Below are 20897 nucleotides of genomic sequence, written 5' to 3' on the forward strand. Positions count from 1 at the left end.
AAAGGAAAACCAGGTGTGACCCAATAGTATGATTTTTCCTATGTTTAAATCTACTACTTAAGTACAAAAACGCAACGCAAAATAACGCAGTAGGTGAGGCTTCAATTGCACGACTGTTTTTTCCCCCATTTCTTACTGCAAAGTTTTTAATTAGGTTTCAGAAACTAGAAAGCGAAAACCATGTTCAATTAAGTGCAAGTAAAATTCCTTCCGGGGAATTGATAAGGAAAGAGAGTTGAGAAAAGGGAAAATGCAATTAGATCGGAATGATAAAAGCCAATGGAACAGCGAGATAAGATCGTCTTTTGGTTTTGATGACGGGCACAGATACAAAGTAAGACTTGGTCAGAGGAGTCCAAAACTAAAAACGGAATGGCATTTATCCAAATAAACTCGTTTTGGCATTGGACTCGCCATAAGAACTGAACAATGACTCTTTTGCCTTAAAATAGCCATTATATGGGCAGCTTTCGTATCCGCAAACTCGGTTCATAACTACATATCCAGTTTTGATATTTTAATCCGGCGCATGTGCTAAATGAAAGAACCTGGTACTGATTCGAGCTGAAAGTCTTGAAAGTCAGGCAACATTTAGCAGAAACCATACGCTCACTTCTTTTTAAAGAGTTACAATTGCCAATTTAGTGGAAATATTAGTTATACGCGTAAACAATATGCAAGGCCCGAAAACTATTCATCCGAGGAATTTCCCAAGATTACAATGTATTTGTTGAAAATAGTTAGTTAGTTAGGAGAATGCATATTCACTTGGTGAATCATGAACAAGTGAATCTACTGCCCGTAATATTAGTTTAATGAAATATTCCAGTTCTTGTTATTATTGTTATTCAGTTATTGTTATTATGTTATGTAGATCCTTAGGCGCTCAACAAAATCTAAGGTTCAAGCCCCGACAACAGTGGGCCAAGTGGAACTATATATAAGTTCTGACACACGATGTGGGCGTGTCGTCCTCTGTCACAGGTGTTCAACTGCCACTGAACTGAACTGAATCGAATTGAAACGACCGTCGGCATGATTAATGGTCCCATTTAAAAATACAAATTTACGAACGGAAATGGCAATTGGATTTTTTAAGTGTACACTAAGACTGTTCGAAAATATTTAAAAAACACGTCAAATATGTCACTTTTATAGCAACATTCAGTAGTCTAAATATCGTCGTTTTTCACACATTATTTTTAGTGGAGCATGTAAGAAGCCTTTTAAACCTGTTTAGAGTGCGTCCATAAACATTTATTATATCTGATGCTTTATTTTGCATCTGACGCTCACGTGGGGACAATCTCTGGGTCAATTATGAATCACAGACTGGCATAAAAATCCCCAAAGAAACCCAAGAAGTTGGCGGCAAGTTGTATATGCATCAACGCATTTCGTAAATATATACTAAGCCCCTTGAAAACAGGAATATGAACTAATATTGCTTCCATTTCCGTTGTCAATTATTCTGCTTGCGGTTCTGGGAATATTCTTAATTATTTCAAAAAACTGGAATACTGTGTGAATAATTAATAAGATGAGAGGGAAATACGAAGAGATTTTAAAAGTAACTCGGCTAAGTCAACTCTTCCCCTTGCGAAATATTGCGTAAATTTTTATTTTTTGTTGTATAATTAGTAGGTAGCATTACCAAAATTAAAAAAAAAAGTTCAATTTTTTAAACATAAATCCACCGTAGGCTTAAACAGGATTATATCCTAGTTTTAATTTTAATATTTAAAGCGACCCTTCACTCTAAATCTCATTATTTGAATAAGCGCGCCCTTGCGCAAAAGGTCACACTGCCCGATAAGTGAACACTGCCTATTATCGAAGTGCCGCAGAGCCCGATATCGATGACAGGCTTTTGTAAAACGTAAACAAAGTAGCCGCAACACGTGCATTTACCTCGCTCTCGATTAGTTTAATAAAAACCGTTCTAATAATGGAATTATTTACCGTAAATAGGTAATTAGGGTTGCATTCACCACCTACACCGATTTTAATTCAACTTTAACGCAGATACACCGAGGATTTAAAGGAACAAAAAGATGGGGTCCAAGGCACCAACAACGAGGATGAAATACTGCAAAAATTGCTTAAAAAGGCTGCAAAACGCAAGAGGAAACATGAGAACATTGAAGTTGTAGAAACACCTATTTTGGAAAAAGAAACCTCAGATGTCCAGGAATCGGAAGCCAAGGAGGAGCCAGTGGAACAACTGGAAAAGCCCGTAGCAGTTGCTGAAGAGCCAGACGTGCCCGCCAATGAGTTTCAAGTTCTTGGCGGCGATGGTTCTGCGGCCAAGAAGAAAAAGGTTGAGATGCAGCTGCCCAATTGGCTGGCACATCCCACCATCATCGAAGGCGGAAGCCTGCAGCCGGAGGAGGAAGTGCCCGCCTCCGAGGCAATTGACCAGCTCGATTACCTGGAGAAGTACACATGCCAGGCTCTTAAGCAGATGAAGATAAAGCGGCTTTTCCCAGTCCAAAAGCAGGTCATCCCTTGGATCCTGGAGGCACAGGCCAAGCCACCTCCCTTTCGTCCGCGAGATATTTGTGTGTCTGCTCCCACGGGCAGCGGAAAAACCCTGGCCTTTGCCATACCTATTGTCCAGTTGTTATCGCAGCGGGTGGAGTGTAAAGTGAGGGCTTTAATCGTCCTTCCTGTGGCAGAGCTGGCGCTGCAGGTTTACCGGGTCGTCAGTGCGCTGTGCAGCAAAACGGAGCTGGAGGTTTGCCTTCTATCAAAGCAACACAAACTTGAGGATGAGCAAGAGAAGCTGGTAGAGCAGTACAAAGGCAAATACTATTCCAAGGCAGACATTGTGGTGACCACACCAGGTGAGTTGAACAGCAAGAGAGTAGCCCTGTAGTTCTCATTAAAAATGTATTCTTATTAAAGGCCGCTTGGTTGAACATTTGCACGCCACCAAAGGGTTCTGTCTGAAGAGTCTTACATTTCTGGTCATTGACGAGGCCGATCGGATAATGGATGCAGTTTTTCAAAACTGGCTTTACCATCTGGACAGTCACGTAAAGGAGACCACCGATCAGTTGCTAGCCGGCACTCAAGCCCCTCTATGCTATGCAGAACTGCAATCCAGCTTTGGCAAGCAACCACATAAGCTCCTGTTCTCGGCGACGTTGTCTCAAGATCCAGAGAAGCTACAGAATCTACGACTCTTTCAGCCTCGCCTGTTCACCACCGTGCTTACCATGCCCGTGTTGAAGGATGTAGCGGAAGGAGATGCAGATACCGAAGCGAACACAGATCCAGGACAATTTGTGGGCAGATACACAACGCCGGCGGAACTAACCGAGCAGTACTGTGTGACGGAGCTGCGACTGAAGCCCCTGACTGTTTATGCCTTGGTGGAAAAGTACCAATGGAAGCGATTCCTGTGCTTCACTAACAGTTCGGATCAGGCCTCTAGACTCACATACGTGCTAAGTATTCTATTTCAAAATGGCACTAAAGTGGCTGAATTGTCAGGAAATCTCTCGGCTAAGATTCGAAAGACGACACTTAGAGACTTTTCTGCTGGCAAAATTAACGGACTGGTCTGCTCAGATGCACTTGCGCGTGGTATCGATGTGGCAGATGTAGATGTTGTACTCTCATATGAGATACCCCGCCATATCACGACATACATTCATCGAGTGGGCCGAACGGCTCGAGCGGGAAGAAAGGGTACTGCTGTCACTTTGCTCACCGATAAGGACATGACTCTATTCAAGAAAATACTTAGCGATGCGGACAAGAGATTGGGTGAAGAAATTCACGTTTCTCCAGATATTGAGATTCAGCATGCGGTTCAATACAAAGAGGCTTTATTCCGCCTTCGCAAGAGAACGGAGACGACCAAGAACGAGAAGGCGATCGAGAAGAATCGAGTGGCCACCAAGGCAATGGTCCACAAAAAACAGGAGGAAACGGCCACTGTTCGTCCACTGACGTTGATGGAAAAGCTTCAAATGAAAGCCAACCAAATCTTGGTATCATCGGACTCCAAAACACAAGATCCCAAAAGAAGGGCAAAGAAAGCAAAACAGCAGCCAAAGGAAACCAAGAAGCAAATCATTGCCAAGCAGCGAAAGGCCATCGAGAACTAACATGTGGGATAACTATACGGAATATGTTGTTTTATTTAGTTTATTCAAATATAATATTGTACAAAGTTTTTGTGTATAGCGTACACGGTCACCTATGGGGTCTCCCGGAGCAGCTTCTTATCTCGGGGCGCAAGTGATTCCCCAGCAGGTTCTTCACATGTGTATACCCTGCGTATTTTGAGAATGTGGAGTGTATGACATGGTGAATATGTCCGGGAATTGAAGTAAAATTAACCTATTTCGAAATTATGAAGTAGAAAGACGCAATTTCTTAAATTATTTACTTTAGACATCCAATCATTTTAATTACTTTATTTTTGTACTGATGAGATAATTCATATTCACCTTAGAATTCGTCTTCTAATTGAACAATTATTTAGCAATGATATCTAAACTGTTTAAGACAGCCTCTGCGCTTCGATACTTGTTCATAATTAAACCATAAAATAATAATAATAATAATTTATTTTTGATCGGTTTTTTGATTGAGCTCTGTTCATAGCCGAGTCAGCGTTAAAGGGTATCTAGCGCTTCGTTTCCCGTAAAAAATCAAACTCTTCTATATAAACAGCCGTGGCCGCAGAATTTTATACAATCTTCAATCTGGTAACGATGAACACATCAACGGCTATTACGTGTGTGGCAGCTGTGGTGCTTTGCTCCTTAGGTAATCAGTCAAACCTGCTCAAACCCAAACCAAATCAGCTAATCAAGTTCTCTTCCCGCTCAGCTCTATCCGCCAATGCCCTGCAGATTGAGCCCCGCAGCAGTTGGGGTGCAGCGCCGGCTCGATCGCCTTCCAGGATTTCGGGGGCCGTGGACTATGTAATCATCCATCATTCCGACAATCCCAATGGGTGCTCCACTTCCGAGCAGTGCAAGCGCATGATCAAGAACATCCAGTCGGACCACAAGGGTCGGCGAAGCTTCAGCGATATTGGGTATAACTTTATAGTGGCCGGAGATGGAAAAGTGTACGAGGGTCGTGGTTTCGGGCTCCAGGGATCACACGCCCCCAACTATAACCGCAAGAGCATCGGCATCGTCTTCATTGGCAATTTCGAACGCAACGTCCCCTCCGCCCAGATGCTCCAGAACGCCAAGGACCTGATCGAGCTGGCCAAGCATCGGGGACACCTCAAGGATAACTACACGCTGCTCGGTCATCGGCAGACCAAGGCCACCTCCTGCCCGGGTGATGCTCTCTTCAACGAGATCAAGACGTGGCCGCACTGGAGGCAGAACTGAAAACTTGTTGCAACTTGTCATATAACTTTTGTATAATAAATATTTTTTAATTAATATGTATCTGCAAATTGTATTTATTGGTAATATGCACTATTATTTACATTCATTTAGCTATGGAAAAGATTTTAGGGACATCTGTCTCAAGTAAAGTTCCTATGGGAACTTAAGGCTTCGGTTGCCAGCGTGGCCACTTTTTGAGCTCGTTCAGAAGATGTCTTCCCGGACAAGCTGTGGCCTTCGTTTGGCAATGACCCACAAGGGAATAGTTGGGCGAAACCTGGCGGCGCTGCACGGCGATCTGGATGAGTGTCCGGGCAGCCTGCAGCATCTGCGAAGGAGGTAGTCCAGCTGAAACGGAAATATATTAACGATGGCACAAAGTTTCAATGGGCGGACTTACTCTGGAAGTTGCCAATGAAAGCAATGCCAATGGATTGGCTATTGTAGTTGGGAGCATGCTCCCCGCGGATGCCGAAACCCAAGCCCTCGTAGATCCGACCATCGCCGCCGATCAGGAAGTTATAGCCAATATCCCTGAATTTCCTGCGCATATGATCGTCTCGAATTTGCCGGAGTGCCAACTGGCACTGATGCGCATTGAAGCAAGGAGCCGTGACAGTGTGATGGATGATTATCAGGCGAACCGGTACCATGAGCCTTGGCAATCTCGGCCAGAGTGGCACAGGACACCAGGACCTGCGGGGCACAATCTGGCCCAAGGCGAGAGTCAATCCACATAAAACGAGGGCCAACTGCAACTTCATGTTTACTTCTTGAAGTATGTGCTCTTTCGGTCGCCGATCTGCTTATATAGTCGAGCGAAATTTCTGGCCAGGAATCCTCATATTTACTCAGATGTTTTGATCAATGGGTTCGATCGGTGTATTACAGCATAATTAAACGACCTGCTTTTGTCTGGCTACGAATTCCGCTTGCGTCATCTTTGCAAAGATATTTGCATATACATATCTAAATATATCTATCTTCCTAGCTTTGCTGGCTTCTCTTCTTTGGGAATGCAAATCTGCCCTTGGACGAGGCGGTGGCCCAAAGATGGTTGGTCATCCGTAAAAGGGTAGTTGCATTTGAAAGTCAAATCCAATCTCGGCCTGCTATAAAAGCCACTTGGGTGGGTTACGACTGGACAGTGGCCAGTGATCGAGTGGCCCAGGTAGTTACCCTCATCATGAAGATCGTGAGTACTCCTAAGGATAAATTTACCTAGTAATATACTTCAGGCTTAAAATACTCCAGGTTTTTGCTACCCTGTTGGGCTACTTGCTCCTTGGACTAGTGCTGTCCCATGCCAGCTTGGCAACTGCCGCAAATGGAGTGATTCCAACGTATCCAGCAACGTATCCAGTGCCCGCTGCTATTCCCCGCCTGGTTCCCGTGGCCACCAGCCATCAGTTTGTCACTCGAAACTGGAATCGCGTTCTCGTGCCTCCCACCACGGTGACCACTTATCCGAACACCTACGTTAAGTACAGCGGAGGCTATCCGGCGTATCCCGCCTACCATTATCCCTATGCCTCCACCTATCCGTACAACTATCCCTACTACTATCCCACTTATAACGTTGGATATGGCTACAAGGGCGTCTGGTGATCGGCGTGCTACGAAATGTGCCTTTAATATATTGTGATAATGTTCGATACCAATAAAACATCTTTCGTTACTAATTTAATTTTAATAACTCACTAATTCACTCCTGAGACACTGTACTTGGTACGTCGTCAAAAGCAAAAGTAAAGCCCAATACCAACTTGATAATGACACAATTGTTGTGGTTAACCAACTTGTACTTTTATTTATAATTAACACAATAAGTAAGGCAGAATTTTATGAATTTCTAAAAGAAAATTGGTGCCGACACCGCAGGGGCAAGGAAACGAGTTGGCTGAATGAGTCGGGCGCCGGGAGCAGGGAATGGAGCAGTAGCCAGGATGCGGGCAGGAGCAGTCGGAGCAAAGGCGGCATTAAACTGGTTGAAGTAGTCCAAGCGCTGGCTGCTGGATACGGCCAGAGGAGATGCGCCAAAGGCGGCACTCAAAGGATTAACCAAAGGAGCGCCGGAAAAGGGAGCAGCAGCATAGGCAGCTGCAAAAGGAGCAGCTGATCCTGGATAAAGGCCAAAAGGAGCTGCCGAAGGAAACAACGCGGCATCCACAGCTGGCTTGGCTGCCACGCTGGCCAGCAATCCCAGGGATACAAGAACCAACTAAAGGCAGAAAAGAGACAAATCTTACAAGTCCTCACTGTGACTGCCCAAGTATCTGCTTACCATATGCTGCATTTCAAGGAGATTGCTGCTGTCACAAAGTCCAAAAACTGAATATGCATTGGGTTGGATCGACTCAAAGGTTTTATAGTTTCTAGGGCGTAGTAGACCACAGCAGGCCTGGCTAATTGACGCTCCAAATTGTCAAACACTTGGCTCCAAAAGCGGCCTAAATGGCAGGTGCTGGCAAGCAGCAAGCCCATTTGCATACGATCCGATATGGCTATATATGTTGCGACACATTCAAGTAATCAAGCTTGATATCGTTTTGAAACCTCACTTAAAGAAATGAAACCATTTTTAATATGCTTCTCACAGTTTAATTAATAGAACAAAATGATGAGACAAAAAATTTTTACATCCCTTACACAAAGAGACTTGACAATAACTATCGTATTCGTATAATTGCATTACATATAAGAATAGGTTCGTATGTATAATTATCGTATATTATTTAGCTGCTTGGGAGTTACTTGATCGTTCAGTTTCAGTTGCTTGTTCAGTTACGTATAAATATATAGTTATGTGTAATATATAGTCAAATCATAAAACACTTAGCTGCGACATTGCCGTGGAATTAAACTAATTAGTCGTTAGTTAACTATGTAATCAACCAATCATACAAATATGCTTGTAGTATGCATAAACATAAACGTACCCTAGGAATATATGTGGTATTGTATGCTAGCACAATGGTTGCACTTTGGATAATTCGATATATGGAGTAGACGACATCTAGCATAGGCAATTAATTAGTTGCTTTCGATTTGCAGATCGATCGATGATTTGGATCGTGGGTTTGGAGTGAGTATTTCGTTATTTGACGAGTAGGGGGTAGTAGCTTTAACAAACACTTGTTCTCGTTTAAGTTTTCTCTATGGCTTGCTTGGAGTCGACTTCTGGATAAATCTATATATACAATCTGACTTTGCAACAGGATGTGAGCTGTGTGATGTTTTAGCTTGGGCAGAACTGGGAGTAAAAGAACATTTGCAGTCGTCGTGGGAGTGGTACGATAATACAAGTTTAAATGGCGATTGAGTTGACTAGATATATGTGGCGAATTAAATATCGTTTGGTTTTTTCCTTTCTCTCTCTTTTTAGACTGCTCCTCCTCCTCCCAATCCGCATGTTCCTACCACAGCACATCGTAGTCGTACACGTGCTCCGAGGACGCAATGATCAGACACTTCAGAAAGTCATCTAGGGTCCGCTTGAGTTTCCACTTTTTCGGCTTCTTCAGCAGCTGCTGCAGTGGCTTGGGCTTTTGGACCTTTGGCTCATGCCAGGGACTTGTGGATGTGGAGATGGATTTGCTTATTGGCTGCTTCAGTGGCTCCTGGAACTGCTGGACTGGCAAGTTGCAGTAAACATGGCGGTTCAAGCTCTGTCGCAGGCTGTGCAGTCGCTGCTGCTGGTAGTAGTGATTGAGATTTGCCAGGAAGGAAAAGTCCGTGTCGTTGACCACATCGATCTCCGCATAATTGTGGTTGTCTGTGTCCGGATCCGATCGCTGCCCCGATGCCTTGGCAAACAGTTGGTCAAATCACATGTTTTCATCGAACTTTGCGAAGTTCGCGTCCTCGCTCCACTGGAACTTGCCGCCCTCGGCGTCATCATTGTGCTGATCCATCCCTTGTTCCTGATCCGGCGATTTGAAGAACTCGTCATCCTCGAAGGGATCCTCCTGTTTTTTGGCAAATATGTTCACCGACTCGGATTTTTTGATGAGCTCCTGGCGCTGCTGCAGCTTGCTGGTTCGCATATTTTGCTTCCTGCTCATGGCACCTGATCCTCCAGCTCCTGCTGTGCCAGAACTCGCTTGTTCCTTTTCAAAATCAAATGATGCTTTCGCGAAATCATCTTCAAAGGCAGCATCGTCAAACTGGGAGACCTTCACATTATCATCAAATCGCAGTTTCTGCGTAATTGGTGGTGTTGAGGTCGGCGGTGTTTCCATCTCAAACTGCTCCCGTTTTTCGCGATCCGAAAAATCATTGGAGAAGCGGAACAGGCTCTTTGATCCGCCGTTGTTTGCATTTGCCGAAACTGGACCCGCTGGCGTGGAATTGCAACTGGATGCGGTACCTGCCGGCGCTGGCGGCGGTGAGCTCTGATTGAAATCAGACTCAAAGCCATCGTCGAAATTGAACTTGGAACTGGTAACTCCAGCGGAGGACTCCCCGCCACTCATCATCAGACCACCCGGTCCGGTGCTACTGGCATTCGAACGTGGCGTGGGAGTTGGAGTCTGCTCATAACTGTCCACGAAACCGTAGTCACTGTTAACCACCACGCCTCGCGTACGATTCTGGCCAGGAAGCTTCGCCAGCGATGGCGGCTGATGGCGTTCCATTTGCCGACGCTCGGACTCCAACATACGCTGGTGCATCTCATGTCGCCGGCGGTTCAGCCTCTCGAACTTATCCTCATCCGTTGGCGGTTCATCATCCACATAGTCCTCATCATCATCGTCGTCGTCATCGTTACGCTGGCCTGGACAGATATAGTCATAGTTATCCCTGATGCCACGCCCATAGCCTGATCTGGACGGGGCAGAAGTACTTGCGCTGGGAGCACCGACGGTGGCTAGATCCTTGGTACTGCGGGCTCGGGTCTTCTTTCGGAATCTGCCGGTAAAAATGTGATTTTAAATAAAATATTTACGCAATTCTTTAAAGAATATCCCACAGACCTTCGCTCTTTTTCTCCATCGGAGGGAGTTTGACCCAAAGCTGCCGCTCTGCGACTCTCAGCCAGTCGCCTTTCGGTTTCAGCCGCGCTGGCTGGACGCTTCCAAGACTTCTGACCGGGCAAGGCCGGTTCTGCAATGCGTATACAATTAATATTTAGGAATCGATTTGAATAAAAAACTTAGGACACATACCCTCTCCATCCCAGGGGCTGGAGCCGCTGCTTTTGCGCAATCGTTGTGGACCCACTACGGCATTGGAAGGCAACACCACATCACCGCCTATCTGACTGGGACGCTGCAGGCTTCGTACTCCAGATCGCTGCTGGAAGTCCTGCTCCGAGTCCTGCTCGTAATCAATGTCGCCACTTATCCTGAGCTTTCCAGACGTAGTTGTGGGCTTTCGTAGGGAACGGGTCTTCATCTGTTCGCGATCACGTTCACGATCCCTCTCCCTATCTCCACGGTAATCATCGCGACTATCCAAGCTGCCATAAACATCGTTTCCACTGCCGAAACTGCGACGACGTCGGGTGGCGCTCTCATAGGACTCGAGACTTTCCCGGTCGAAGGATTTGCGATCGCGCTCCCGATCCCTTTCTCTGTCGTACAGATAATCACCACCACCCCTTCCTGGCTTGTAGGCCAATGGAGAACGCCCTCCACGCTCTTCGTAGACATTCTCGTAGTCAAAATCGTAGTTTGGATGCGCATAGTCCCGATACTCTCGGTCGCGATCTCGCTCTCTCTCCCTATCCCTGTGATCTCCACGGTATTTGCCCCTTAGTTGACCACGTTTGTCGTAAATGGGTGGTGGTGGCCCATAGCTGGACCGCTCGTAAGCAGCACGTTCGAAGGATCGGACCCGCGCCTGCTCCATCTCCTGAGGCGACCATGTGTGGTGCGCCGGGTGATGGTACCAGCTGGGAGATTCTGTAAGAACACGCATAAATTTAACGATTGGTTCAAGAATCAGATTTATGATAAACGCACCCAGCTCAAAGTTATCCCTGCTGCGAGAGAGTCCTTGCTTGAACTTTCGCTGCTGCTGTTGATGTTGCTGCTGATCGCGACGTGCAACAAATTCCGCATCGTACCTAAAAATTAAGATAACAGGAATTATTATAATTATTACTTATATAATTATGCAAAGAAGAGGCCTTACTCGTAGTCCTCGTCGCACGAGTTCATCCGCCTGGCGTGTCTCATGTAGTATCCATGCCGATCCGTGTGTTGAGGTGGTGCTTGCATTGGTGGCTGATGGGGATGAGCCATTTGAGCGGCGGCCAGCTGTCGCCGCTTCAGATAGTCCGGCGTTTCATCGTCCCAGGGACTTAGATCTCTGGATGATGAGGATGTGTGCTGGCGCTCCTTCTTCGCCCAGCGACGCTGTTGCTTTGACCAGCCGTCATCCCGGGGATCCGAACTGCAAGGCGACTCTACCGTGTCCGGTTGCGAAGTGTTGGAGGCAGGAGGTGGTGGTGGCGGAAGCGTTAGCCTGGCCTTGCCCTTTGCCTTCGGGGAATCGAAAGTAGCCCAAGATTGCTTTTCCCGATCCTTGTCGCACATCATTTGCTTGGTTGCGGTATCGATCAGTTGGGACACTGCCGACAGCTGCGAGGGCACAGGCGAAGGACCCATGCCTGGTTTCTGGAGGGGAATCGGCGATGTGCTGACATCATTGAATTGCGAGGGCGTGTGCAAGCCAGGAGCCCCACGCGATGGAGCTGCAGAAGAGGTGGCAGGCGAAACTCGATCCCTTGAGTCCAGGGAGAGATTCGAAATTGCCCGATGCATGAGCTCGTCGATCTCGATGTCATCTTTCGTTCCACCACCGGGAGCTGTTAGCACAGAGAGGAATTTCTGATCCTGTTTTGGAGGCAGAGATTGCTGCTGTTGCACATCCTCTAGAACCGGAGCAGCTGCATCCAACTGTTGCGTGGACGTGGAAAGCTTTTCATACTGATCCTGGCCACTGACAGGCTCTGCATCCTTTTCATTGCTATCAAGGCTGCTCTCACCACCCGCATCAGCATCCTCGTCCTCGTCATCGTCGCCCACTGTCAAGGCGGAGGAGGAAGGCTCTGTTGGAAAGCCCCTACTGTCAACCAAACCATGGCGATCGCGAGCCAGACTCTGCACATTCTGATGATCCATAATTTGGCGTAGGTCATGATCCTCATTGAACTCATCACTGAATTCGGGAAAGTCCTGCAACAGATCCTTTTCCTTCTCAGGTTGAGTGCCGGCTGCAATCGCTGGCTTATCAAAGAGATTCTCCACTAGGATAATGTCCCTCAGGGCTGCGTAACGATCTTTGGCCTGGGCCACCACTTCGGTGATTTTTGTGTCGATCTTGGGCGCAGGCTTGACATCTAAGGCATCAATTGGTAGCTCCGCACCCACACTGTTCACCTCCAAGCCCTCTGGAATTTCCTTGACTTGGGTCTCATCCACTGGCGGCGGTGTCAAATCGCCCATAAGATCCGTTTCCTGCTGTTGCTGCTGAAGCTCCTGATCGATGATCTCGCGAAACACGGCGTACCGATCTGCTGATGGTACTGTGGCAACCACTGGCGATACTGTTGGCAGCGGAGTTGGAGCCTCGTTGAAGTTGGCAAAATTCGCCACAAAGGTGGAGTCCGAAGAAGCCGAAGGCATTACTGGTTCGTCCTCCCCAAAAGTATCGTCGAACTTGGCCACAAAGGAGGTCTGCTGATCAAAGTTCACCTTGAACACAGCAGCTGTGGATGCTGGCGCAGGAGCCGTATTGGCCGGCGAAGATCTCCTCTCTTGACTGTGAACTTGACTTTTTTCACTGGACAAATATTCCGAGAGATAGGCTGTCAACTGGACCAGAGTCATGGTGCTCAGTTTGCTGGCGGGAACGTTAAGTTTGATCGCCAAGTCATCCATTCCCAGCGTGAGCAATTGGGTTAGGGTGATATCGGGAGCCAAGGCATTGCTAGTGGGAGCTACTTCCGGAGCCTGGGCCTGCGCCTGAGCTTGAGCCTGCAGTATCTCCGCTTTGTTTTCGTAGATATCCTGCGGCCTGCCTAGCGAAGCCTGCCGTTGAGGTCTCGCGCGAGCAGATGATCCTTGACTGGGCGGCGGCAGCAATGGCGGTGGAGCTCCCAACGGAGCTAGATAGTCATCCTCGGTGTGTCCAGGTTTTCGTGGTCTTCCCGGACCCGGAAAGCAGCCATCAGAGCGACCCACACGGCGCGATGGCAATGGAATGGGTGGTGCATCAACAGAGGAGAGAGTTCTTCTGGCCGTGACGTTACTGTTTAAATACTCATACCTGCCGGTAGTGGGCGGTGGAGTGGGATTTGCAGGTGACGGTCGGATGACCAGGTCGCTGAACTGCTTCTTGGGTGGCAGGGGCGGTGGTTCCGAGTACGGAGTCGAGTCTGGACGCGGCGGTGGCTCGGGAGCAGCCTCTGTTTCACTCAATGAATCGCTCTCCTGCAAGCGTCGCATGTTAACACTCGAACCAATATCCGACCCCGATTTGCCAAATGATCTGGCCTGGCCAAAAAGATGCGGCATCTTCTTGTTGCTTATACTGGAGATGACATCTAGGGCTCCGCCACTTGGAATAGCGGAAACAGATGCGGTTGGACGATTCCTCACCGTGCTCGGGGGCTGCTGAAGCTGCAACTCCTTCTCTGGTGGCAGTTGCACCTGGAGTGGTCCATTGAATACATTGGCTTTTGGCTCCGGTGCCAAATTTGGAATCGAGGGGGCTGGAGCCGCCGGCGGAGCCTCGAACTCGAAGGCATCCAGTTTGGCAAAGAGATCGCTCTCCTGGAAGGGATCTGGATCGCTCTTTTTGCGAGTGGGCGAGAACGGATCCGTATCCCTGGGCAGAAGTACAGGATCCGCCGGCGGATGGGGATTTTCCAGCGAGGTCAGCGTTGGCGGTTCTGTGGTATAATAGTGGCCGGTGGGATTAGGTGGATTAGTGACATGGCCAAGCAACAGTTTCAGCTCAGCGCTCGGGGTGATCGAATGGGAAGTAGATGTTGGTATGGAAATGGGAGCGGGAAGCGGATCGGGATTGGAATTGGGAGCAACCGTGGACAGTAGCTGTCCCAGACTGGCGGCGGTGCTAGCGGTGGATGTTAGTGTGTTAGCCGAGTTCTGGAGCGGATTTCCTGCGGTGCAAGTGCAAACTTTAGAGAGCTGCTTACTCAATGCGATTTCTAACTGCACAGAGAAAGAATGTCACCAGTTATGATGCACCACTCGTTCATCATTAAAAAGGATCTAATTTTTAATCGTGTTCTAAAGCAAACTAATATATTTTAAGCTCAGACAAAAGTTAGTTCTTAAGTTGTGGATGACTTTTTTTCTCTGTGCAAAAATGGTGTTCGAATTGCGGTTGGTTAGTACCTGCGGTGATGTTAGTAGCTGTGGTGGTGGTTGTGGAGATGGTGGTGCTATCCTCCGGAAAGAGGCCATCCGGCTGACCCAGAGAGAGACCCAAGCTGAGACCCGCCTGGCTGCCGGAGCTGAGCTCCTTGAGCAGCTTCTTCGGCGGGTTCTTCAGTTCTTGGAAGAAGTATTTCTTATCGACATACGGCCTGGTGCGTCCTGTGCCTAGCGGATCCAAGTCCGTGAACGCATCTGAACAATGGAACAGAAGGGATCAGGAAAGCGACAGGGATAAAAAGCAGTGAGAGCAGCTCCAAGTGGAGACTCCGAATTCGCGGGAGAAAGTCTCAAACAGCTCAGAAGAAATGGAACAAAGCTTAAGACTTCGATGAGTTCCGAAGATAAGCAAACCAGAAATACATTACAATTCAAAGGATAACGTCTAAAAGGGCCTAAGAAACTAAAAATGTAAATGGACAAGCAAAGATTAGGAAAAATGAGAATCTATTTGAGACAAAATCACATGAGACAAAATAAATACTAATATATGATAAAGACGTTTTTTATAATCTTAATTTTTGCTAATTTAAGAGTTTCTTAACACCCACATTTCTTTAACTTTACCAATTATTATTTCACAGGTTTCGTATAATTACACACAAAACAAAATTCTTTTAAAAGATTTAGCCCCGGAGATTCCATTCAGTTCAATTAATTTGACCCAAGAAGGCCAATTGTTCCCTTGCCGGGCGGACACATCTTGTTCCACTGACCACTCCCCACACGATCACAGACAGCTCTTTTATCGCTTCAATGGAGATGACAAAGCGACCAGATTCCACACAAGACGCGACAACTTCAATGATGAGGAGAAGGAGAAGTGATGATCTTTTCAACTCACCCAATGACAACATGATCGAGCTCTGCTCCTCATTTCCCGATGACGTACTTAAGCCGATATCAAGATCAGCAAGAGGTCCAGATCCTACAGCTACCTCCGTCAGTTGTTGGGTGGGAGTGGCCGTGGATTCGCTGGAGGCCAGCGGAGCCATGGCCAAAACGGAACCCAATCCACTTTGGCTCACCACTTTGGAAGTGTCAAAGACATCATTTTGTTGGTCCAGTTCCTGCAGCCAGTTGTCATCGTCGTTATCTGCAGCATGCAGTACTGCGGTGGCTGAGCCTTGGGAGCTACTAATACCAGGAGGTGGCGAGAGCATAGCATCCAAACTGGTCACCGCATCAGGCGTTTTGGTAGGCGGCTTGTGCCTGTTGCGTCCGGAGTCAGGTGGCGGTGGCAGGATGCTATAGGAGGGCACATAGATAAATGAATCTCCGAAAGGATCGTCCTCGCTGGCTGATTTCGCTAAAGATGGATGGCCAGGACCACCAGTGCTGGTGGTGGTGGGCTCGTTTGGCGTTATCCTTTCCATCTGACTGATTCCCCGCTGAAGCGAGGTTAGCTCCTGCTCTAAGTCGACCAGATCGGCCACCGATTCCGGAGAAACCTTTAAAATAGGGTTGAAATAAAAAACATCTTTAAATAACATATGATTGAATAAGCAACCTCTTTGGCCGCCGATCCGGATGCCTTGGCCACGTCAAGATTGACGCCCAGCCTGCTTGTTCCATTCGTGGTGCTTAGACTACTGCCCAGCAGGGTGAGGGCATGGCCGGAAGAGATTCCTCCGCTGGCTAAATCCGAGTGGCCCAGACCCATGCCGCCCAGGCCGGCGGACTTCAGCGACGACAGGGAGGCCAGCTGGCTGGAGTGGTCGTGCAGGGACTTTCCCTGGATCTGCTGGCGCGCCATCTCAATCTCCTTCTTCTTTAGCTCAAAAACTACCTGAAAGAGATCGCGCATGGCCAGCACCACCTGGCTGGCCGCCTTGTCCGTCTTGATGCCGAAGAACCGGTGACCACTGTCCGGCGATCCGAAGATATAGCCAAAGGCCCTCGAATCCGTCATATCCTGGGCGATGAAGGAGATCTTATGCACTGGATGATGGTACAGGGAGTCCCCAGTTTTCTCATCCCTCAGCCGCAGTCCATCGATGGTCACATGGATGGTTATCCGCTGCTTGTGCTCTCCAGCCGCCCGGATGGCCATCTTCAGATCCTGCAGCGCCTCCTGGCACATCCGATCGCCTCGGGCCTCGCCCACCTTAACAATTTGAAAAGATAACAATGTTAGATACCGACATTCATCCAATAGGTGAGTTCTTACCTCCAGAATGCCGATGAGCTTTGCCTTGAACTGAACGCCATCGCCGAAAAAGCGTCCCGGATCATTGCGATCTGGAAAAAGAGGGCAAGATTCGAATGTCAGAATGGGTCTTTGTGTTTATTAAGGTGTGTATTCGAATTATTTTTGTTTGGCGAATATGTTTTATAGAGTGCAGTGGACACTCGTCAGTTTTGGAAGCCGTGGGACTTGGGGTGTGGCTGATTTATTTTGAGAGAACCCACTTTTAAATACATTTTTATTTAGCACTGCTGCAAATTTTGCATACATTTCAGAAATTAAAACATAAAATAAATAAGAGAGTATTTAAGTATCGGTAGTGAAATTAAATGAAACCCTTTAGCCCAAAAGTTAAACAAGAATACTTTAAAGTTTGCAATATAAAATTAAAATGCCAATTCAAAAAAATTAGTCAATAGCTTATTAAAAGAAAGTATGTATCTTAAACATTTTATATTTTTATGCACTTTTAAGGAATGTGTACACATATGGGTTCAATGGAGTGAATTCCTATAGAAACATTTCAAATGATTCACTTTTCAAATGCCTCCAACTAATTATGTGCTTGACTGAACATTTTGTGTTCCGCATTGGATCATCCAATACTCAAAATGATTCTCCGATAAATGCCGTATGTTTATATAAATATATAATATTTTCAATTTTAGAGGAAATTATTAAAGTGTTTACACAAAGCACGTTTAAAAGCATTGTTCGAAATCAGGAAGTCGTTCATGGTTTTAATTACAGTTTTGCATTATGTTTTGTTTCGTTATTGATCCGCTGGGAACCATAATATAAAATATGTATATTGTTAAAATTGTATACTGCGTACTAAAACAGTTGTAAGCGTCTTAGAAACATGTAAGTTGTTGTTTCATGTATGTTTCACCTAAAATTCCTAGTCAACTAAAGCCTTATTTTATAAAGACCTCGCTTCTTTTATTTGTTATATCAATAAATCTTTTGTGCACTATACCCCCATTCTATTCACCGATCGCGAGTTATTCTTTATACATATAAAGCTTTCCCTTATCAGCACAATCAAAAATAATTAAGCGAGCCACAAAATGTTAAAGTCCAGGCTTAAAAAATATTCACTGTGATCTTCGCATGTGCTGTGCTATGCATTTTGTTTGCCGTTTCTCACTGCGGAGAGACCACTGTGTTTGTTTGTGATTTGTGTATTTGCTTAGTTTGTTTTCGCTAACGTTTTGCGTAATTCGTTTCCTCTGCTGCGCCGCTGCCGCCGCCGAAGGTGCTGGCCAACGAGAGATTGGAGGAGGCTGTGGACAACTTGGCCACCAGGGATTTGACCATGTTTCGCCCGGCCCGAAGTTTCAGTGGGTACTGCTCCTTCTCATTTTATTGGGAAAACGCTGGCTGGAAAAGCTCTGGAACTCTGGAACTCTGGTCACCGAAGTGTCAACAAAATCACTGTCGCATTCCGGGCCTCTCTGTTGTGTGTATGTGTGTTGACATTTCCACTGGGACGTGGACGATGAGGAGGGGTAATGGTGGAGGGGGCACACAATGGAGGACCAACAATACATAAATTCCACAATGATTTTTCGCGACGCTATAGATTTAATTAAATTCTAGCGGAGAACGATGCGCGATCATGGAATGAATAAAAACGAATGAGAGCGTGGAAACGCTTACGATGCTGACGCTCTCACTGTGTCTCTCTTTTTCGGCTGGACTGGATTGTCGCAGTTTGTTCAATTGAAATAACAAACAAAAACACACACACACTTTCAGGTACTCGCGTGTGCACACAGATTTCACTCTATTATTTAGTGATTTTCGTGGCGAAAATAAAGTACAGAAAACGCGGAGCTCTCTCGGCCATTGTTGATCTTTTTTGGGAAAACTGCAACACCTGCGACGCCGGCGCAGCAGCTGCTATTCGATTGACAGATGCTGTCCGAGTCTCTTATCGATAGGCCGAGTCTAGCGGCGAAGGATCGATCAATTTGATATATCGGAATTTAAAAATCAATTTCGGAAAGAAATTACACTAAAACAGTCTAGTGTTTACTTAATGGTGAGGCACTTACTTTGGCGGTGCTGATAAGCATGGTTAGGTTTACAAGTTAACAATAGAAAGCGCTATAGTTGAATTACGCAGATAAAGTAGATAAAGTAGCAAAGATGTATAACAAAATATGTACCGCCTAGAATTTTTATGTAGACGGTAAATATCTTGTCAGTTAAGTAAGAGAAATGTAACAGCAGGGCACCATGGCGAATTTGCAAAAGTTTTCTGGCCAAAATCCAATGAATACACTGATTTACATAGATGAACGAAACAAAATTTTTATTTTAATTTAAAAACTTTTAGTTTTATCTGAAGCCTAGACCACAAATGTGGTTTGATATGTAGTACTGTTGAAGGCGGCATAATATTTTTTAACAGAAACCCTTGTCTTTTGAACAAATTTGTCTTTTACCTACTTACATATGTATGTATGTAGAGCGCGGTAACTTATAAATTTAAGGACTTCAAAGTAGGATGTCTGTGTTCAAAACTGTGTTAGCCAAATTTAATGCTCTTACTGAAAGTGCAAATTAAAAGCCATGAATACAAATACAAATGAATTCATAGATATACATACTGTGTTAAAAAAAATGTCAACTTTAAAGTATTTGCTTTTAAAAAAATGATACTCCAGTAAATCCTACATTATCTCACAGGAAGAATAACTTATTGGACTATATAGGTGAGAAAAGGTCAATATTATGATGTTATTTGTATCACTTACATTTACAAGGACTCGTTTTCTTGCGCAGCGTCTGCATTTTGCTCAGAAAAAGCTGATTGGCATTCGTGTAGTAATTCCTTTGGCCGCGTATAATGTTGCGAATAATGATTGAGCCTTATAGAGCTTGAATTATTTATGATTTGTTAGATATCCTTCGTTGTTCTATTGCTAAGTGCTCTTTTTGATTTGTTTACACTTGTTTCGCTGTTCGCGTCTTCTGTCCTTTTCGCACTCCCCCACTTTCTTGCTGTCAGCGTTTTGTTTTTGCTATTGTGCCAGTCGGTCGATAGAACACACCGGCATTTGTCTCACTCACACTTACACGCGCTCACACACACACGGAACAGATTATCGATTTTCCAACGGGGGCATCTGTGTGCGTGTTTACTTCCACTTTGCCTACTTTAGGGCGTTGTGGGGGGTGGGAAAGGGATGTAGCTACGCCTCTCATTATGCAGCAGTAAACTATATAATTTCTATGAACAGTTTTTCGTTGTATGATCCTTTTCCGTTCTAATATTGCACAACACTCGCACCTTTCTTTGTCTGGCAGCGAGGAAAAAAGTGAAGCACAAAGAAATGGGTGTCTACTCGACCATTTTCAACATTTTTTTCAAATATTTACACATAGATTTTTATGTTCTCCCGTCTTTGCATGTATTTGGCCTTTGTTTTAGGCCAATTTTCATGGGTATTTAGCTTAATTTCGTTCCTACGTCCTGGGAGCAGCAGGATATGGACACACACCGAAAATTCGATAGTAAAACTCCAAGGATTCGGGGGTGGTGGGTCAACTGCCGCGGGCACCCTATGTGGCAGCCGGTACTGAGGCTATCGGTCTATCGATAATAGCCGATAGGTCTTTGCTCATACTTGCTGTAAATAACAATTACCTATTTCACAAGTTATAGACTTTTATGTTTCAATATTGAATTGCGTGCTTATGAATTTAAATAAAAAAGAAGTATATTACATTTTTAAAATTTCTTTTAAAGTAATTGTCGATTTTATCAGTTGCAATTTGAGTATTCGCTCTTTGTTTTAAAATTTGTTGGCGTATTCAGCAATCTTCGAGATGGTCGCACTCCAATGAAATATCTCCACGAAACAGTGGCGCTCCAGTGCGGCCAAAACGGGAACACAAAAACATAGCATGACATCGAAAAAT

At 45.8% G+C, this 20897-nt stretch overlaps 6 protein-coding genes across 10 annotated transcripts; 3 read left to right on the top strand and 3 right to left on the bottom strand.

Annotated features, from left to right (window-relative positions):
* The first annotated feature begins 1447 nt into the window (after positions 1–1447).
* Positions 1448–4183, top strand: LOC120447784 (probable ATP-dependent RNA helicase Dbp73D). The gene is made up of 3 exons (XM_039629338.2): positions 1448–1971; positions 2026–2846; positions 2908–4183. Exons 1-3 carry the CDS (start codon positions 1949–1951, stop codon positions 4116–4118), a joined length of 2055 nt encoding a protein of 684 aa, XP_039485272.2. The 5' UTR covers positions 1448–1948; the 3' UTR covers positions 4119–4183.
* Positions 4184–4629: 446 nt separating this feature from the next.
* Positions 4630–5426, top strand: LOC120448149 (peptidoglycan-recognition protein SB1). Its single transcript, XM_039629983.2, has 2 exons — positions 4630–4785; positions 4849–5426. The coding sequence occupies exons 1-2, from the start codon at positions 4731–4733 to the stop codon at positions 5364–5366; spliced, it is 573 nt and encodes a 190-aa protein (XP_039485917.2). The 5' UTR covers positions 4630–4730; the 3' UTR covers positions 5367–5426.
* A 9-nt stretch (positions 5427–5435) lies between these two features.
* Positions 5436–6130, bottom strand: LOC120448150 (peptidoglycan-recognition protein SB2). The gene is made up of 2 exons (XM_039629984.2): positions 5767–6130; positions 5436–5714 (listed from the first exon to the last, which is right to left on the bottom strand). Exons 1-2 carry the CDS (start codon positions 6128–6130, stop codon positions 5530–5532), a joined length of 549 nt encoding a protein of 182 aa, XP_039485918.2. The 3' UTR covers positions 5436–5529.
* Positions 6131–6502: 372 nt separating this feature from the next.
* Positions 6503–7160, top strand: LOC120450492. Its single transcript, XM_039633539.2, has 2 exons — positions 6503–6561; positions 6621–7160. Exons 1-2 carry the CDS (start codon positions 6553–6555, stop codon positions 6972–6974), a joined length of 363 nt encoding a protein of 120 aa, XP_039489473.1. The 5' UTR covers positions 6503–6552; the 3' UTR covers positions 6975–7160.
* Positions 7161–7197: 37 nt separating this feature from the next.
* On the bottom strand, positions 7198–7809 carry LOC120450491. The gene is made up of 2 exons (XM_039633538.2): positions 7651–7809; positions 7198–7587 (listed from the first exon to the last, which is right to left on the bottom strand). The coding sequence occupies exons 1-2, from the start codon at positions 7660–7662 to the stop codon at positions 7219–7221; spliced, it is 381 nt and encodes a 126-aa protein (XP_039489472.2). The 5' UTR covers positions 7663–7809; the 3' UTR covers positions 7198–7218.
* A 156-nt stretch (positions 7810–7965) lies between these two features.
* Positions 7966–20299, bottom strand: LOC120450493 (protein disabled). 5 transcript variants are annotated; one of them, XM_044006243.1, is made up of 10 exons: positions 19730–20299; positions 16947–17017; positions 16287–16883; positions 15621–16227; positions 14738–14971; positions 11505–14499; positions 11333–11436; positions 10535–11272; positions 10343–10472; positions 7966–10277 (listed from the first exon to the last, which is right to left on the bottom strand). In XM_044006243.1, exons 1-10 carry the CDS (start codon positions 19764–19766, stop codon positions 9194–9196), a joined length of 6597 nt encoding a protein of 2198 aa, XP_043862178.1. In that variant the 5' UTR covers positions 19767–20299; the 3' UTR covers positions 7966–9193. The 5 variants fall into 5 exon arrangements, with proteins under 5 accessions (XP_043862178.1, XP_043862177.1, XP_043862179.1 ...); XM_044006242.1 differs by lacking the exon at positions 19730–20299 and adding an exon at positions 18176–18846; XM_044006244.1 differs by lacking the exon at positions 19730–20299 and adding an exon at positions 18176–18846 and having other exon boundaries at positions 7967–10277; positions 11505–14268.
* Between the last annotated feature and the right edge of the window lie 598 nt (positions 20300–20897).

Source organism: Drosophila santomea, chromosome 3L (genome assembly GCF_016746245.2).
Source record: "Drosophila santomea strain STO CAGO 1482 chromosome 3L, Prin_Dsan_1.1, whole genome shotgun sequence".
Classification (NCBI taxonomy): domain Eukaryota; kingdom Metazoa; phylum Arthropoda; class Insecta; order Diptera; family Drosophilidae; genus Drosophila; species Drosophila santomea.

Bases quoted from the DNA above. Each gene is read 5' to 3' on its own strand.
- LOC120448150 (XM_039629984.2), bottom strand. From the start codon at position 6,130: ATGAAGTTGCAGTTGGCCCTCGTTTTATGTGGATTGACTCTCGCCTTG. The intron at 5,715-5,766 runs GTAAGTCCGCCC...TTTCCGTTTCAG, and splicing joins TTTCATTGGCAACTTCCAGA to CTGGACTACCTCCTTCGCAG.
- LOC120447784 (XM_039629338.2), top strand. From the start codon at position 1,949: ATGGAATTATTTACCGTAAATAG. The intron at 1,972-2,025 runs GTAATTAGGGTT...ACTTTAACGCAG, and splicing joins GAATTATTTACCGTAAATAG to ATACACCGAGGATTTAAAGG. The intron at 2,847-2,907 runs GTGAGTTGAACA...TTCTTATTAAAG, and splicing joins CATTGTGGTGACCACACCAG to GCCGCTTGGTTGAACATTTG.
- LOC120450493 (XM_044006242.1), bottom strand. From the start codon at position 18,284: ATGGTCAAATCCCTGGTGGCCAAGTTGTCCACAGCCTCCTCCAATCTC. The intron at 14,972-15,620 runs GTGAGTTGAAAA...TCCATTGTTCAG, and splicing joins CTCGATCATGTTGTCATTGG to ATGCGTTCACGGACTTGGAT. The intron at 11,273-11,332 runs GTGCGTTTATCA...GTGTTCTTACAG, and splicing joins CAGGGATAACTTTGAGCTGG to AATCTCCCAGCTGGTACCAT.
- LOC120448149 (XM_039629983.2), top strand. From the start codon at position 4,731: ATGAACACATCAACGGCTATTACGTGTGTGGCAGCTGTGGTGCTTTGC. The intron at 4,786-4,848 runs GTAATCAGTCAA...CTTCCCGCTCAG, and splicing joins TGTGGTGCTTTGCTCCTTAG to CTCTATCCGCCAATGCCCTG.